Source organism: Chinchilla lanigera, unplaced genomic scaffold (genome assembly GCF_000276665.1).
Source record: "Chinchilla lanigera isolate Chin_1 unplaced genomic scaffold, ChiLan1.0 scaffold00050, whole genome shotgun sequence".
Lineage (NCBI taxonomy): Eukaryota > Metazoa > Chordata > Mammalia > Rodentia > Chinchillidae > Chinchilla > Chinchilla lanigera.
The window spans coordinates 17,385,095-17,399,135 of record NW_004955451.1 but is presented as its reverse complement, the minus strand read 5'-3'; the positions used below and the strand labels follow the sequence as shown (position 1 = coordinate 17,399,135).

The window sequence follows — 14,041 nt, the reverse complement described above, 5'->3', positions numbered from 1 at the left end:
CGCCGCCGGAGCCGGCCCAGCAGCGGGGACGAGGACAGCGACGGCGGCGCGTCCCACCGGCCGCGCCAGGAGTCCCCGTCCCAGTACAGCGAGGAGGACGAGGACGAAGAGGAGGAGGAGGAGGACTCGGGCAGCACGCGCTCCCGCAGCCGCTCCAGAGGGCGCCGCCGCTCCTCGCGCCGCTCCTACTCCAGCAGCTCGGCCGCGTCCTCCGACCAGAGCGGCTACAGCAGGCCGCGCAGCTACTCGGAGGACAGCTACAGCGACTACAGCGACCGCTCGAGCCGGCGCTCCAAGCGCTCCCGCGACTCGGACGACTCGGACTACACCAGCCCCAAGCGCCGCTGCAAGCGCCGCAAGTACTCCTCCTCCGAAGATGACGACGACTACAGCCTCAGCGGCAGCCGGTCCCACAGCCCGTCCCGGAGCCGGTCCAGGGAGCGCTCGCGGTCCCGCTCCTGCAGCAGCCACAGTCGCAGCCAGCGGCGCAGCCGCAGCACCACCGCGCACAGCTGGCAGCGCAGCCGCAGCTACAGCCGTGACCGCAGCCGCAGCACCCGCAGCCCTTCCCAGAGATCGGGCTCCAGGAAGGGATCCTGGGGCCATGAGAGCCCCGAGAGCCGGCGACCTGGCCGCCGGGACTTTATTCGCTCCAAGATCTACCGCTCTCAGTCCCCGCACTACTTCCGGCCGGGCCGGGGCGAGGGCGTCGGGAAGAAGGAGGACGGCCGTGGGGATGAGCGGAAGGGGTCGGGCCTGCCCCAGAGCAGCAGCGCCAGTGCGGGGAGAGGGTCGGAAAGTGACTGCAGCCCTGCTGATAAGAACTCTGTCACTGCAAAACTGCTCCTAGAGAAGGTGCAGTCCAGGAAAGGGGAGCGGAAACCCAGCGTGGGCGAGGAGGTGCTGGCCACCCCTAATAAGGCTGGGCACAAGCTCAAGGACCCGCCGCAAGGCTACTTTGGGCCCAAGCTGCCTCCTTCTCTGGGCAGCAAGCCTGTCCTTCCACTGATAGGGAAGCTCCCAGCTACCCGAAAGCCCAACAGGAAGTGTGAGGAGTCAGGGGTAGAAAGGGGAGAGGAGCAAGACCAGTCAGAGCCGGAGGAGGGGCCCCCTGGGAGTGGGTGCCAGTTCCCCACGGGGGACACCGCTGGCCCCTTATCTGACCCGACCCCAGAAGAGCTAAAATCTGAAGCTCCTCCTGACCACCCTGTGGCTCCGCTAGATACCCCGGCGCACTCTGACTGCTACCCTGGGGACCCAGCCATTTCCCATAGCTACCTCCCTGACCCCAGCGATGGGGACCCCCTGGAGTCCCTGGAGAGCAGCAGCCAGCCGGGTCCTGTGGAAGCCCCCGACTCAGAGCACTTTCCAGGCTATGCGCCCCCCAGCGGGGAGCCCAGCGTGGAGTCTGTTGAGGGGACGGAGGACGCCTCGCTGGCCCCCCTGGAGAGCCAGCCCATCACCTTCACCCCGGAGGAGATGGAGAAATACAGCAAGCTCCAGCAGGCCGCGCAGCAGCACATCCAGCAGCAGCTGCTGGCCAAGCAAGTAAAGGCTTTTCCGGCCTCAGCTGCCCTGGCCCCTGCCACCCCTGCCCTGCAGCCCATCCATATCCAGCAGCCGGCCACAGCCTCAGCCACCTCCATCACCACGGTCCAGCATGCCATCCTGCAGCACCACGCTGCTGCCGCCGCCGCCGCCATTGGCATCCACCCCCATGCCCATCCCCAGCCCCTGGCCCAGGTGCACCATATCCCCCAGCCGCATTTGACGCCCATCTCCCTGTCCCACCTCACTCACTCTATCATCCCCGGCCACCCTGCCACCTTTCTTGCCAGCCACCCCATCCACATCATCCCCGCCTCCGCCATCCACCCTGGGCCGTTTGCCTTTCATCCTGTCCCACATGCTGCTCTCTACCCCACGCTGCTTGCCCCACGGCCTGCTGCGGCAGCTGCCACTGCCCTGCATCTCCACCCACTGCTGCACCCCATCTTCTCAGGGCAAGACCTGCAGCACCCCCCCAGCCACGGCACGTGAGTCAGGGATGGGAGCTTCCCGCCGAGAAAGGTGCCCCGAGATTGTTCCCTCGGGGTGTGGAGCCAGGAGTGCCAGGTGATGTGCACTGGGTGGGCAGTGTCTGGGAGCCAAAGAGCCAAGCTTTGGCGTGCAGGGCTGGGCTGGGGGTGAGGTTTGCTTTGGGTTTACTATCAGGGATTCCCCCTTTGTCCATTCTCTGTCCTCCCTCTCCTGTGTCTCTAGCTAGGGAGGTCCCATAAGTGCTGCCCAGCCTGTGCAGGGACACCTCCAGGTCGTCACCCTCATGCAGTCCCCTCTTGCCTCTTTTTATCCTACGCTTCTCCTTTCTATGAACCTCAAGATACTGTCCTGTCTCTGGCACCCGGGAGGTCACAGGCCCGTCCGCCCCTGCGTTCCTGGTGCCCCGCTGCTTCCCACCGTGAACGCTGCACCACCTGGGGGCCCTGCCTTCCCTGTCCCTCGGTGACACATTGCCCAGGTGAAGCAGAAAGGAAATAGGATCTGGAACCGGATGCAACCCAGCCGGCCACGTGGTCCACTTCCTGGCGCGGTAGACCTCTAGTCCCTCATCCAAGAGGCCTCTGTGCAACCCAGGAAAGAGGATATTTTCCTGACCAGGCTGCGCCACCTTCGCCGGGTGCTCCTCAGGGCGGGCACTAGTGTCGGAGGGCGTATCTTCTGTTGTGTTGATGTTTCCTTCTTAATTTATAGAATTTTTTAATGTACAAATTGCACTGAACTCTATAAACGTAAATGCTGCTTTTTGTAGCTCATATAAAAAGGTTCCATATTTGTAGTATACTGCAATAATATTTTTTACATCCAGCTCTTTAAGTGATCCTCGTTCTGGTGGCTTTGTGTAAATATGTTTGCCCTAGTTGAATTAAGAAACTTTAAGGGTTATAAAATGAAAACAAAAAAATAAAGTTTTTGTTTTCTGCTGGATACAAAAATGACTAAGCATGTATATTTTATCAAGCTCATGTATTCTTCGAAGTTAGGAACCATGAAAACATCAAATGTCCCGTACTGTGCAGTAAGTGCTGCCCCCGCTCCGGGCACTGGTAGCGCGGTCTCCCTGGTGGGCGGGTGCTGCTGCTTCCTACAGCAAAGAGGAGACCCGCCACAGAGGGAACCCTGCAGCCTTCTCACTCCAGAAGCAGTGGGATTCGGCCCGCCCGGGGCCCAGGGTCTCTGGGCATCCCTCAGCCTTCCCAGGGCTTAGCCTCTGGCAGTTTCTCCCGTGTGCCTTTTGGGTTGGCTGGGACCTGAAGAGCAGCAGCCCAGAGGGCCAGAGCTGTGTGGTTTCTGCTCCTCTTCTGCTCGGACACTGCACCTCTTAGACTGCACACTGTGCGCCTTCTGCCCAGCATGATTTGGCAGAGCAGGCTTCTTCCTCTTCTCTTGGTCAGGGACGCTAGCTGAGGGTGCTTCCCACCTGCCCCTCTCTGACCCAAGGTGCTTGGGTTGCAGGCCCCAACGCCTTTGGTGTGTCTCGCCCCACCCCGTGGCTAGCACTGGCTGAGTGGTGTGCTGGTAGGAAAAAGGAGCTCCACTCACCCCAGCCAGGCCTCTGTGTTCTGCCTTACCCCCCAGGTTCTGCAGGGCAGGGAGTCGGCGCCGAGAAGCCCCCCACTTCCTACAGCGCCTTGTCTCCCAGGGAGGCAAGCACTCCAAACAGCCAGCGCTGGGAGAAGGGAGGGACCCACTTTTCTTCTGTCCGTGTGGTAATGCACAGTACAGTAGTGACGTGTGCTGCTTCCCATTAGCTTGCAGACTGGGCAGTGTGTAGTCTGGCCACCTCTGCCTTGCTGGGGCAGTTTTACTACATTTCCAGAATAGTGATTTTAGAACCTGAAAAGAAAAAATAAAATAACCTGTCCTTACAAGCGTAACAGATTGTATTTAACCTCATGGCATATGATAGCGGTATGTGCTGTAAAATGAGAGAAAGGAGCTTTCTAATAAACCAGCAGTCTGTGCAAACGTAGCGGCTGAGTCTGTTGTGATTGCTCCCTGGTCAGCTCAAGTCGGGGAGGGGCTCATCTGTGGGTTACAAATGACCCAGGCCGCTCTGCCACGGAGCTACATCCCCAGCCCTTTTTGGTTTTCCTTTCAATGCAGGGTCTAGGTTGACTTATGAGAGACTTGAACTTGGCCATTCTCCGGCCTCAGCCTCCCTCCATGCTGCACCCATCTTAGAAGTAACATCTTGTTTGAAGTGATTGGAGATTCTTGGGAACCAGCTGGGCACTTGGGGATTCCGCCTGCTTCTGAAGCTGCAGACTGCCAGGAGAGGGACTCGGCCGTGCACGGGGGCTACTGCTTGAGTTGAGCCAGAGCGATGGCCCAGGTGGTGTGGCCTCTGCAGCCTTTCTCCTGGCACACTGCGGCCTCCGTGCTTCGAGCCGGTCTGCAATCCAGTAAACATACAACGTGTCACCACACAGCTGCCCAGTCTCCCGTTCCCTGTGTGTAGATCTCGGGTTAATTTAAGAGCAGTGAGATTCCAAGCGTCTTAGCTTCCATCCATGCCACAGGTGCTGGAGACTACCTGGTGAGGAGCCACGCCACGAGGTGCCCGGGCATCCACGTCACAAGGTGGCAAGAGGCAGAAGTTCAGCACGAGAAGCTGCCATAGTTCACAGTGATTTCCCCTCTCAGCCTTTCAAGGGAGGTGCATGAGGTCTGCTTTTCTCTGCCTCTTGCTGTTGCTGTGCTCTCTCCTCGGAAGGGAAGGACCCACCCGGAGCCTGGGGCTGGCTTCTCAGAGCTCCCCATTCTGCAGGGAGAGAAAGTCTGTTAGGGAGAAGAGCGAGGCTTGGCGAGCAGGAGGGGCCTGCAGTGAGGGCGCTGTGCGCCGCTGAGACCGGGAGCCCTCGTGCACACCTCGGTGACTGTCAGACCCTGCCTCTGTGCCACGCGGCCTTCCAGCAGCCTCCCTGCCGCTAGCATCGAACTCTGGCCCTCTGGGTGTTGCTGGCTTTTAAGAACCCAAGTGCAGCCCCGATGGTGTCCACTGCTTGTCACGAGCGTTAGCCTTCAAGGGCCATACATGGAAATGAGTGTGTGGTCAACACTTGGTTATGTGTTCAAGGAAGATGAGCAAAGCAAGATACTGCTAATTGTGACTACAAGTCAAGCTGTGGCAAGAGGAAGAACAGTTCCTCTGTCTCCAAGTCACCCTGCTCAGTGAGAACTGCTGATGACCTCAAGTCCTGACAGGACCTGTGGTCTGCAGAGTCCAACAGCATCACACCTGACGCTCTCAGACTGGCTTGGCGCAGCTCCACCCCAAGGGAGCAGGCACCCTATGTGACACCAGCGCCCCACCATGCTCAGGCGGGGTTCGGGCCCTGCCGTGGACCCACTGCTGTCCCTCCAGCTCAGTCACCTGTACCCCTGCCCCTCATGTCCAGCTGCCAAGCCAGTCCTCACTGCTCTTCCTCCTATGACATGCGCCTGGGCCAAGCCCGTCTCCTTCCCGCTAGGCCCTTTCCCTCCAGTTCCTTCAGTCCACAGGCGGCCAGCAGACTCCCACACACTGGAAGCCAACCAGTCACTGCCTCTCGCTGACTCAAAGTCCTTATGACCCGGCATGGTGACTGTCGCCTGGGGTCCCAGCACTTGGGAGGCTGAGGCCAGCCTGAGCTACATAAGTGAGGCCCTGTCTTAAAAAACAAAACAAATCTTTGATTCTGTATCTCCTATGGATTCAAGTTGAAATTCCTTAGTGTGCCATTCAAGGACCGCAAAGGATTTGAGCCCATTGGGTGCCCTTCCTCAAACTTGACCTCTGTGTGCTCTTGCTGCCCCTTCCTGTTTGTGTTGGAATCCTGGTTTTGCTACCCACTGGCTGTGTAAACTTGGGCAATTTACAAAAGCTGCGCCAGTTCTTTTGTTTATAAAGTAAGCCCGGTAGAACCCATTTCCTGGGCTGTTGTGGGGAGCTTTCTCCTACGCTCTGCAGGCAGGCCTACTGCTGCTGTGCTGCAGGACGTATGTTCCAGTCCTCACTGCTCCACACTAGGCCCAGGAGCACAGAGCAAGTACTTCACAGAGACCTGATGAGTTGGGTACCACAGTGTAGTCACAGCCCGGCGGGCACAGAGGCGAGGGGCAGAGGGGCTCAAGTGTGCACTTTGCAGGGGGTCTCAGAACTGGCCTTGAACTCACTTTGTAGCCCAGGCAGTGATCCTCCAGCCTCAGCCTCCCAAGTGCTGGGATTACAGGCTCAAGCCACCACGCCCAGCAGTTTATTCAGTCTTTTCAGTCTGTCGCTTGTTGGGCTCTTCACTAGGCCCTGGGGCTGAACAAAGAAAGGAAACTTGCCTTTAAGCATCCTGTTTGGAGCTGGGCATGATGGCACATTCCTATAATCCCATTACTTAGGAGGCTGAGGCAGGCTACATAAGGGAGTTCAAAGCCAGCCTGGGCTACACAGACCTTGCTTTGAAAGAAAAGTCCATTTCACACAATCTTAGGAACACACCAACAGTGTGACAGATGCCCTAACAGTTGTGTGCCTGTGTGTTAGGCCTGGTGCCACCCCAAGGAGCGGGGAGGCCTCCCCTGGACAGTGACCCCATGCAACGTCAAGTCTCGGTGGGACAGAGAGCTCACGGACAGCACCTCACCTCAGAACACCCTGGAGTAACTCCGCTCCATCCCCAGCTCCTCATCTCTTTCCTCACACTGGCTGAGCCAGCCTGGCCACACGGAGACAGGGCTCCAGCTCGGGGTGGAGGCTGCACCACCATGCGGCTGGCCCAGGCTGCCTCGAGGACTGCGAGGAGGAAGTGGATAAGCTCCTATCACACAAGACAGAGTGGGAGCCGCAGGTCTCATCTGGGCAGCAGCTTCCTCTCCCTTCTGCTGGGCAGTGAGTGGGCAGCGGATGAGCTGTAGGATGGGGTCAGGGAGGACACGGGTAAGCGGGCCAGCGCACAGGTGCACTCCCCCAAGCCCACCATGGGGTAGTGGATCACCCCTCAACTAGATCAGAGAGTAGTTGAAGGGCAGGAACAACAGGACTTGGTGACAGACTGCCCTCAGGAAAGGGAGGAGTTACGGCTCTGGGCTACCAGCAGCCCCCAGAGGGCCTCATCCCCTCTGCAGTCCCGGAGCCCTTCACTCTGCCCCCTGCTCAGCAAGTGGCTTTGGTTCCAGTCCGATAAGGACAGACTTCCTGTGGTGGAGCCACAGGGAGGAGAGTGAGCTGGCCATCCCTTCTCAGGCTGAGGAGGGAGAAAGATGGCCCGAGCGTCGTGTCTGCTGCATGCCCTCTGGCTCCTGGGGCCTGCTGCTACCCCTGCAGCCTGGGCCTTGAACCTGGATGCGGCCCGGCTCACCACCTACTCGGGCCCCAGCGGCAGCCACTTTGGGTTCTCGGTGGACTTCCACAAGGAGACTCTCGGGAGGTGAGGTGTGGAGTGGGGTCTGGGGAGGAGGACCCCGGCTCTCCCTCCGGGTGGCGGCTCAGCTCGGTGTCAGGGATGCTGAGGGGCTCCTCGGGAAGGGGTGCCGAGGCAGATGGGCCCTGAAGCTGCAGCAAGGACAGAGAAGCCTGAAAGCCTGTGGCTCCCCAGGGGTATCCCGCCGGGCACCAAGGGGCACATGTCCCAGCTGTCTGCCCCAGACCCGTGCTGCTCTGCTCCACTTCGCCACCAGCGCCACAGAGCTCCGCACAGAGGCAGCAGGGCACGCCGGGCTGCCACTGATCCGGCCTTGGAGCCAGAGTGCCACGACGAGCGCCCTGGCTGGCCTGGGCGCCACATCACCCTGTGTGGCTCACCGTGGACCTTGGGAGGCGGGCTTCCGGGCAGTGGTAATGGCAGGTGGCCGTCTGGGGCAGCCCCGTGCAGGGTCTCCTCTGCCAAAGGGCCGCCTGGGCTGAGTCCAGCCCGCCCCCGGGGCTCCTCAGCGCCGCACGGAAGAGCCAGGGCACGGGCCTCTCGCCTCCGCTCACAGCGCGCTTCCCTGCCCTGCCGCTCTCTGCTCTCAAGCTGAGGGCTCGTGGGCACCGCTCCTGTCCCGGTGACAGGTGTCGTTCTTGCCGCACTGGGCGGGGCCGTGCTAGTGCCCCTCACACGTGGATGCCATGGGCTCCGCAAGGCAGACGTGCTCAGGTCCTCAGCTCCGTCAGCACCTGAGCCGGTTCGGCCAACCCCACCCCGCTTCTCTAGCTCTCCGGAAAGGGCGCAGTGGAGTCAAAGAAACCAAGCCAGGTGCAGGGAAGCCTGGCCTCGCTGGGACTCGAGGGGAGGCGCCCAGCGAGCTGGGGAGCCCTTTCAGCAGCGGCGAGCTCGGTGCCTATGGGCACGCGGCCCCTCGCGCTGGGCCTGTCTCTGTCCGAAGTCAGTGTGGGCGAGGACAGGGCCCGCGGCGCCGCACCGCCTGCCCGGAGGGTGCGGGGTCTGCGCGCTCACTCGCGCCCCATCACCTGTCACCCAGCGTGGCCGTCGCGGTGGGCGCCCCGAGGGCCAGGGCCCGCGGCCAGGAGGAGACGGGCGCTGTGTTCCTGTGCCCCTGGAGCGCCGCGGGCGGCTCGTGCTCCCCGCTGCTTTTCGACCTCCGTGAGTCCCGGGGCGGGGAGGGGCGGGGCCGGGACTGCGGGCCGGGCTTGGACGCAGCCTGAGCGCCGACCCCCCGCTGCCCGCAGGGGATGAGACCCGAAACGCGAGCTCCCAGACCTTCCAGGTCTTCAAGGCGCGGCAAGGCCTCGGGGCGTCGGTCGCCAGCTGGAACGACACCATCGTGGTAGGCACCGCGGGCAGGACGCGGCGCGGGCGCACGGGCGGGACCGGGAGGGCCGCCCTCCCCCACTCTCCGTCCTTCCCCAGGCCTGCGCGCCCTGGCAGCACTGGAACGCCCTGGAAAAGACCCAGGAGGCGGGGAAGACGCCCGTGGGCGGCTGCTTCTTGGCCCAGCTCCGGAGCGGCGGCCGCAAGGAGTACTCGCCCTGCCGCGCCAACACCATGAGCCGTGTCTACGACGACCTGCTCTTCAGTAGGCCCCGCCCCCCGGCCCTGCTTTCCAATCCGGCGCCAGCCTTACACTGGCCGGCCCCACCCTGCGCCCCGAGGCCACTCCTCCACGTTCACCTACCCCACCCCCGCCGGAGGCCACGCCCACCCAATCAAAGGCCACACCCACATAGCCCCTTGCTCCGCCCCCGGCTCTCCGCTGAGCGCATCCTCCGCCCTCTACCCGCCTTTTCCTACTCTTCTCGCACTTAGGCGGAGACAAGCGATACTGCGAAGCGGGCTTCAGCTCGGTGATCACCCAGGCAAGTGGGGAACAGGGTGGCTCAGGGCAGGCCCCGCCCGAACGCGACTCTCACCCGGGCCTCCCTTCCAGGCTGGCGAGCTGGTGCTGGGGGCCCCTGGCGGCTACTTTTTCTTAGGTAGGTGCCGCCCGCTCCCGCCCTCCCCGCGGCCGGCCGGACCAACCCACACCGCCCGTCCCGCCCAGGTCTCCTGGCCCGGGCCCCGATCGCTGACATCGTCTCGAGCTACCGGCCCGCCACCCTCCTGTGGAACGTGCCCAACCAACGCTTCACCTTCGACTCCAGCAACCCAGAGTTCTTTGACAGCTACCGGGGTAAAGCAGCTGCCCCTCCCTGCCTTCCTGGGCCTTTGCCCGCCCCGCAGCCTGCGGCCCGTGCCCCACCAGTGCCGGGCTCCGCTTCCCCACCCGAGACCGAGAGTGGCATTTGGCCGGCTGGTCTCTGGGTCCCCTCCTTCCTCACGCAGGGTTCCCTCCCCGCTTGGGCTTTCACTCCCTCTCTGTCCCCAGGGTACTCAGTAGCTGTGGGCGAGTTCAACGGGGACCTGAGAAGCCCAGGCAAGAGCCCCTTGGTCCCACAGGGTCTGGGGGGAAGGAGGACACTGCCAGGACACCCCTGGGGGGCGGGCAGGCCCCAGGATCTCTACTGATCCACGCTCTCCCCAGAGTACGTGGTTGGTGCCCCCACTTGGAGCTGGACCCTGGGAGCGGTGAGTGCCCTCTGCACCCGGGAGCCTGGACCTGCCAGCCTAACCCCGCGCCCCACCCTCCTGCCTTCTCACCGGAGCTGCGCCTTCTCGCAGGTGGAGATCCTGGACTCCCACCACCAGATGCTGTGCCGACTGCACGGGGAGCAGGTGCCCAGCCCTCTGGCCTTGGAGAGCCCCGGGAAGCGGGGCAGGGGCCAACAGTGCCGGCTAAGGTGCCTTCCTCCTGCATCCTGCAGATGGCTTCGTACTTCGGGCACTCCGTGGCCGTCACTGACGTCAACGGGGACGGGTGAGGACGAGGGAGCCCACCTTGTCAGGCAGGGCCCCTCCGTCCCTGCCCACACTGACGGGCCCCTCCTGCTGCCTGCAGCCGGCACGACCTCCTGGTGGGCGCCCCCTTGTTCATGGACAGCTGGGCTGATCGCAAGCTGGCCGAGGTGGGGCGTGTGTACCTGTTCCTGCAGGCCCCGGCCCCCCACACGCTGGGCGCTCCCAGCCTCCTGCTGACGGGCGCGCAGCTCTACGGACGGTTTGGCTCGGCCATTGCACCCCTGGGCGACCTCAACCGGGATGGCTACAACGGTGAGGGCAGGAGGGGGAGAGCTGGGCGTGGCAGGAACCAGGAAGGGCTATAGGAGGCAGAGAGGACCCACGGGCAGGGCCAGAAGCCCAGCTGCCAGGAGTGGAGGACAGAGTCAGAGGAGCCCAGTGTGTGGCTGCCTTTGCCCTGGCAAGGTGGCCTGCTGGATACAGGTGTCAGCAGTGGGGTGGGAGAGGAAGAACACAGATGTTTAGGACTGAGGGGAAAAGACTTGGGCAAAGGGGAGGACCCGCCAGGGTAGAGCCCAGGGCAGCCAAGCTCTGGGGATCCTGATGTGGGGGGGGTTCTGTGGGTGGGGAAGGGGCCGTGAGCCCTGTGCTGCCAGGGGCAGGAGTAGCGGGAGAGGTCCCTGGTGCTGGGGGAGACAAGAAGTGGTGCAGAAGACAGCTTTCAGCTGGTTGGCGGGTGAGGATGGGAGCGGAGCCTGCAGGCCCAGGGGTCAGGAGTGCGTGGCATCCAGCTTCACAAGAGGGGGGGCAGGCACGGGAGGGCACGCAGAGGTCACAGTGCTGAGTCCTGTGTAACCTGATCAGAAAGTCAAGAAAAACCAGACCCGGTGGCACACACCTGTCATCCCAGCACTTGGGAGATTGAGGCAGGAGGTTCTCTTCAAGTTCGAGGCCAGCCTGAGTTACAAAGTGAGTTCGGGGCCAGCCTGAACGACAAAGCAAAACCCTGTCTCAGAAAAAAAAAAGAAAGAAGGAAAAAAAATCAAGAAAAATGAAAAATACAAAAGGAAAAAAGCTGCGCTGAAAACATAAACAAATGAACCATAAACAAATCAGGAGACAAAGGAAAGACAGTTGAAATGTAGATATCCAAGATCTGACTAAGCCTGGTAGGGTGCTTTGTGCCTGTCATACTCTGGAGGCTGAGGCAGGAGGACTAGAAGTTAGAGCAACTTAGATCCAGTCTCAAAATTTAAAAAAATAACAAACCAAGGCCTGGGGATGGAGAGCACTGGTGGGTGCGGCTCCAGCCTCAGCGCAGGGTGAAGTGCCATCTTACTTCCTAAAGTGTCCAGAGATCTCTGGTTTGTTGGTTGGTTTGGGTTCATACCACCACATGAAGTCCTAGCTCTTTTTATTTTTTTATTTTGCTGGGTTTTTGTTTTTCAGTTTTGTGTGTGTGTGGTTTCTGTTTGTTTTTTGTTTTTGAGGCAGCATCTCACTATGTAGTCCAAGGTGGCCTTGAATTCATGATGATCCTCCTGCCTCAGCTTCCTGAGTGCTGGGATCACAGGCGTGTGCCTCACACCTGGTTTGATCTTAAGAATTATTAGTGCTGAGGAGCTGTGACATGGTGCTGAGTTGGCTTCAAGGGGAGGAGGGGCCCAGTGTGCACTGCGTCTCAGTCTCTGGTGCTCAGTTTTTACACTAAAACGAGAATTATAGTGCCTGCCTCCCAGGACTGAGTTAAATCTTGTCAGTGTATTTTCTGTGATTGATAGCAAAGCTGTCACTGTTTTTCAAACAACTCCCCTTGGCTGATGTCTCTCCCGCCAGACTAAACTCCCCGGTTCTGCCCAGAGAGGCAGCCCAGGAGTGTTCTGATGACCCCTCTGGGACTCCCGGCAGATGTGGCGGTGGCTGCCCCCTATGGGGGTCCCAGTGGCCGGGGCCAGGTGCTGGTGTTCCTGGGCCAGAGCGAGGGGCTGAGCGCCCGGCCCTCCCAGGTCCTGGACAGCCCCTTCCACACAGGCTCTGGCTTCGGCTTCTCCCTTCGAGGCGCCACAGACGTCGATGACAACGGGTACCCAGGTGACCCTCACAGCCCGGGCTGGACGGAGGCTTGGGGCCGGAAGTGCTGGGAGGCCTGGGGGCTGGCCCTGGCCGGGTGCCCGGGGTGGGCTCTGACCGATCACATGGCTGGGGTGCGGGCGGGCAGGGCTCTAGGAGGGACACCCTGTCCTGCACCCCCTAACTCCCATCCACTACCTGCAGACCTAGCGGTGGGAGCCTACGGGGCTGGCAAGGTGGCCGTGTACAGGTGAGCGCTGGCTCGGGCGGTGGGGACGGGGGAGGCTGGGCTGCAGGGCCCCGGTGGCAGCTGGCTCCCCCACAGAGCCCGGCCGGTGGTGACAGCCACTGTCCAGTTGCTGGTGAATGACACGCTGAACCCCACGGAGAAGAGCTGCGTCCTGCCCCGGACCAGCGCGCCAGTGAGCTGGTGAGCGAAGGCCGCGTGGGCGGGAGGGGCGGCAGGGGAGGCCCCCGAGGCCTGGCTGACCCCTGGCTCCACAGCTTCGACGTCCGGATGTGTGTGGGGGCCGCCGGGCACAGCATTCCACAGCAGCTGCGTGAGTGGCGGGGACGGGGCGGAGGGGGGCGGCCAAGGCCAAGCCCTGAGCCTCCCGCGGCCCGCAGGGCTGAGCGCCGAGCTGCAGCTGGACCGGCAGAAGCCCCGCCAGGGCCGGCGGGCGCTGCTCCTGGACTCGCAGCAGTCGAGCACCACGCTGAGCCTGGACGTGGGCGGGAAGCATAGCCCCGCCTGCCGCACAGCCAAAGCCTTCCTGCGAGTAGGTCCGGGGGCAGGGGTCGCAGCAGGGGCCCCGGCAGGAGTCGGGGGACAGGGTGCCTGGGCACAACTGGCCGACTCTTGCCCTCCTAGGACGAGGCTGACTTCCGGGACAAGCTGAGCCCCATTGTGCTCAGCCTCAGCGTGTCACTGCCACCCTCGGAGGCCCCGGATCTGGTGCTGCATGGGGACACGCATGTCCAGGAGCAGGTGGGCAGGCAGGGTAGCACAAGATCCCAAAGATAGCGAAGGTCAGGCTGTGACACAAACTCTGACATCTGACGTCACCTCCAAGCCCTAACAAAGCCCTGAAACAACTAGTAACTCAACTCCGTGAAACAAATAGTAACTCATAAACCGTGACATCACCGCCAACACCCTGACATCAACCCAGACACAGTGGTGTACCCTGTCATCCCAGTACTAGGGAGGCTGAGGCAGGAAGATCTCCACAATTTTGAGGCCAGCCTGGGCTACATAGTGAGTTGAAGACCAGTGTGAATATATAGTGAGACCCCGCCTCAAAAACAACAAACAAACCCTGACGTGGTCCCCACCTTCATTTCAACCCCAAAGCCCCGACACCCTCTGGACTGGCACTGGCCCTTTGGAGCTTTCAGTGAGGCAGACACACGGGCCATAGGCTCGCCGCTGCTGCTCAGACCACGCTCCTTGGCCTCCAGCCCTCCTCTTTTGTTTTGCTTTTAATTTTTTAATTTGTTGGTACATTTTAGATAAAACTAACATCCATCACAGGGCCCAGTCCTAGTCCCTGGGCACTGATCGGCACGCCAGCGCACGGCCGCTTGCTTTCTTAGCCCTTTGTGAACCCAAACTTCTCACGCCCAATGTGCCCTCCAGACCCGCATCATCCTGGACTGTGGGG

The 14,041-nt window shown here is 61.6% G+C and overlaps 2 protein-coding genes across 2 annotated transcripts in view; both read left to right on the top strand.

Moving 5' to 3' along the window:
* The window catches only part of Gpatch8 (G patch domain containing 8), a gene marked incomplete in the record, with an annotated part of 68,294 nt that extends 64,264 nt beyond the window's left edge, over positions 1-4,030 (top strand). Inside the window, 1 exon segment of the mRNA XM_013519264.1 lies at positions 1-4,030. Within this exon segment, the coding sequence (XP_013374718.1) occupies positions 1-2,040 (2,040 nt within the window).
* Positions 4,031-7,013: 2,983 nt separating this feature from the next.
* Itga2b (integrin, alpha 2b (platelet glycoprotein IIb of IIb/IIIa complex, antigen CD41)) overlaps positions 7,014-14,041 on the top strand; it is a gene marked incomplete in the record, with an annotated part of 10,800 nt that continues 3,772 nt past the window's right edge. The window contains 19 exon segments of the mRNA XM_013519265.1: positions 7,014-7,460; positions 8,494-8,615; positions 8,702-8,799; positions 8,883-9,048; positions 9,279-9,328; positions 9,400-9,445; positions 9,514-9,642; positions 9,838-9,885; positions 9,994-10,037; positions 10,131-10,184; positions 10,274-10,326; positions 10,408-10,619; positions 12,216-12,398; positions 12,582-12,627; positions 12,703-12,807; positions 12,882-12,937; positions 13,005-13,156; positions 13,249-13,365; positions 14,017-14,041. The exon segment at positions 14,017-14,041 is cut by the window's right edge and continues 12 nt beyond it. Coding sequence (XP_013374719.1) covers positions 7,294-7,460; positions 8,494-8,615; positions 8,702-8,799; positions 8,883-9,048; positions 9,279-9,328; positions 9,400-9,445; positions 9,514-9,642; positions 9,838-9,885; positions 9,994-10,037; positions 10,131-10,184; positions 10,274-10,326; positions 10,408-10,619; positions 12,216-12,398; positions 12,582-12,627; positions 12,703-12,807; positions 12,882-12,937; positions 13,005-13,156; positions 13,249-13,365; positions 14,017-14,041 — 1,873 coding nt within the window.